The sequence below is a fragment of the Austrofundulus limnaeus genome, unplaced genomic scaffold (genome assembly GCF_001266775.1).
Source record: "Austrofundulus limnaeus strain Quisiro unplaced genomic scaffold, Austrofundulus_limnaeus-1.0 Scaffold4, whole genome shotgun sequence".
Classification (NCBI taxonomy): domain Eukaryota; kingdom Metazoa; phylum Chordata; class Actinopteri; order Cyprinodontiformes; family Rivulidae; genus Austrofundulus; species Austrofundulus limnaeus.
Genome location: NW_013952406.1, coordinates 2,933,904 through 2,937,202, shown reverse-complemented (window position 1 = coordinate 2,937,202; position 3,299 = coordinate 2,933,904). Strand labels below are relative to the sequence as shown.

The window sequence follows — 3,299 nt, the reverse complement described above, 5'->3', positions numbered from 1 at the left end:
ATTAATCGATTAATTGAAAAAATAATCAACCGAGTAATCGATTATTAAAATAATCGTTAGTTGCAGCCCTAGTGTATTCAATTGAATTAAGGTTGAAAAGGATTTGCAAATCAGCATATTCTGTTTTACACAATGTCCCAACTTCATTGGAACTGGGGTTGTCAGTCAAAAAAGGGACTAATCAGTGATGCAACATATATTAGGAGATAGAGACAATTMAATAAAGTTCAAGAATTTTATATGAGCTTGTATGATAGGATCTGAACAATAATTTGTGCAGCTTTTTTATTTAGTTCTGCAAAAAAAAGAGAATGTTTAAAAGTTTCCATGAAAAGATGTGACACTATTATCTGAGTACTAACCATTGTCCAAACAGTGTACATTACAATACGCAGATATTTCAAACTAAATGATCTCATGACATTGTATATAAATTGCCCACAAGGCTCAAGCCACAGCATTTAATTTGTGGGCTATTTTTTAGCCATACATGACAGACTAAACTGGGTATTTCAAACTGCAGTGGAACACTGAAAAAAACATAGGCAACATAAGGGTGTTAGTAGACCAGTGTGCCTCAGCTTCTCTTGTTCCATCTGATTGTGACCACGCTGAGGTCAGTATTATCAGTTTGTTTGACGTGCGGTGGTTAAAAACCGAACTTCATCAGTTTTTATTGCAACTATATGCAACTGCTGTTCCTGTTCTGTTCCTAGTTTAATCATATATGTGCTGGCACACGTGACGATGTATGCAATATTTAGCTACACACGCGTGCACAAAAACAAAAATCTTGCCAAGAAAATCAATGAAATTGGCTATGATATGCAAGCTGAATCAGACAAGACAGGCGGTCTTTGTTTTCTTCTCCTTTGGGCAAACAATTTGTTCAAGCAAAATCTTCTGAATGTTCTTGGCTAAACAGAGATCATTCATAAAATATTAAACTTAGGCTGCCATGAAAAGCTGAGGTTGCTTTTTAACAAGTAATCTGGGGAAAACTACTGTAAAAGTATCTGCCAGAATCACTTTTGAAGGCCATCTCCATTGAAACATGTTGCAATGATCTGTTATTGATTGCAGATATGAAGCTCAGTGGTCAGCCAGATGGTGCGTTTTAGAGGAAGATAGTGTGTGCACTGCCACAAACGAACACCTCCAAAAGCAACCCCGAGCAACAGATGTTGCTCTTATCTGGGGGTTGTTGGTGCAGTTAAACTTCTGTTGAGCCAATAACCGTGTAAACTTATCTACCCCAAACATTTTCATGCAAATGTGTGTCGTATTGTGCTGGATGGCACATTTAAGGCCAATAAACAGAAAATCAGGGTTTACAAATTGTTAAATTAAAGTGGTTTTACTCTTATCAGTAAAGCTTCACCTGTACTTGGAGCAAAAAAAAAATGTAGATGGGTGGTTTTTTTTAAGCAGATGTATGATGACTTACACGAAAAGAGCCTACCTCATTTTGAGGCAACAATGCCCCTTACAAGTGGGCAGACAATGCTGAACTCTCTGTGCCTGATCAGATGACTAACATTACAGAGAAGACAAGGCCACAGTCTTTTTTGAAACCGAGGCCAAACACACAGGACTGGTTCAACTCTCGGAGTTTTATAGCTTGCATCAGAGCATTTGTGTGGGGTTGCTCAATATTGCCTCAGCTTCAAAGGTCATGCAAACCTGAGCATCAAAACTGAACAGAGGTTCTCTTTTTTTTTTCACACCCCCACCTGCTCAACCAGAATATTAAAGTCTGATGACTGATAAACCTGATTATCCACACAGCTAATAGGTGTACTCACATGTTCACACTGTGGTTTGTCACTTCAGATCAACAATAGTATACAATGATTGTATTTCTTATCACACCTTTACATTCCAATATTTACTTTTCACGAGTGATCGTTCTTCTAAATCAGGATCTGTGGACATAACTGCTCAAACAAGACTGAAATCATGCATGCTTAACATTCATATTGCATTCTAAAAATGAAATTTGCATGTTGTTTGAATCACACAATCATATCTTGAATGTTAAGATTGTCTGTTAGACTTGAACAGTCAAAATAAGCAGGTCTTATTGTATTGAAGCAATAATGAGACATTAAGGCAACAAAACACTGCAAATTAAATCCAAGTTACTCACTTTGCTTAAAATGCACAATTCATTTACTGAATGAAGACTGTCCCAAAGTGCTTTCCTTGCTTGCACATGTGCATTGAGCTCTTCTTGGAAAAACATTCTAACATTACTTTTTCAAATTTAAATAACCAAGTTTTGTGAAACTAGATGGCCAAATTATGACAATCTAACGTTTTATTGTTTTAGTGTAGCAACTATACATGCATTTAGTGTAAAATGATGCAGAAGCAGTTAAACAGTGCAGGTGGAGAGGGTTTTTTTTTTCTTTCTTTACCCGTCCATTGGGAGTCAAGTCCTCCTTGTTGCGCAATTCAAAAGACTCTTCCTCCTCTTTCTCCCCATAGTCCCGTCCCAGCAAACTGAAGCCCTGCCTGCAGCACGAGAACCAGCAAACTCCTTGCAAAGGCATTCAAATAGGGTTAAGAGTGTCGTTTTCTGCTGCCCAGGTCGGTGGAGTCAGCGTTCACGGCGCGAGAAGTGCGAGTCCAGGAGTTGCATGAGAGCGCGCAGCTCTCCATAGAGATCCAACAGGAGGGAGAGGAAGCCCAGGAAGCCCGTCCTCTCCTTTCTGGGAAAAAGAAAACGTCTAGTAAGTGTTCACACTACTGACAGTCATAGTCCGACTCAACGGGTGAGATTTGAGGAAAATCTGTCAGGGCTCCAGCTGTTTGCTTAACTTCCTAAACGGAAAAAATAAATAAAATAGATCAAATGAGCTCTCCAGCACCGCTACGGTTTGTGTTAAAATAACGGCACGTGTGTCATCATCATCTGTTGGTGAGCAGCAGTGATAAAATCCACCTCTCGCTCACCGCTGACGAACTACCAGAGTTTTTGGAACAAAAGCGTGCAGCAGCTGGGTCAGGATGGTGTGGGGGAAACAAGCCACGCCCACTGACCTACAGTCCCACAGGCGATTGGCTTAGAGCAGACACTCCCCGCAGCGACACGCCCAGAGCCGCGCCCCTTTGCTCTGACTGCACGCTCGCGCGCTGCGCGCCCCAGTGTGTCATGACAGGATTTATTCTGTTCAAGTCAAGCGTGAATCCCCCGACGTCGCTGCTGTGTTCATGCAGCTTGGTGGAGTTTTCTCATTAGTTTCTTTTTTTATTGATTGTGAAGCTTTTAAAAGCTAAAAACAACTAGTGGATAT

At 40.4% G+C, this 3,299-nt stretch overlaps 1 protein-coding gene across 2 annotated transcripts in view; it reads right to left on the bottom strand.

Moving 5' to 3' along the window:
- Positions 1-3,001, bottom strand: part of plekhh3 (pleckstrin homology, MyTH4 and FERM domain containing H3) — a 38,530-nt gene extending 35,529 nt beyond the window's left edge. The window contains exon 1 of one of the 2 annotated variants that reach the window (XM_014023395.1): positions 2,421-3,001. In XM_014023395.1, coding sequence (XP_013878849.1) covers positions 2,421-2,555 — 135 coding nt within the window. In that variant the 5' untranslated portion in view covers positions 2,556-3,001. The remainder of the gene's footprint in view (positions 1-2,420) is intronic. The other variant, XM_014023403.1, reaches the window with a different exon arrangement.
- Positions 3,002-3,299: the final 298 nt, after the last annotated feature.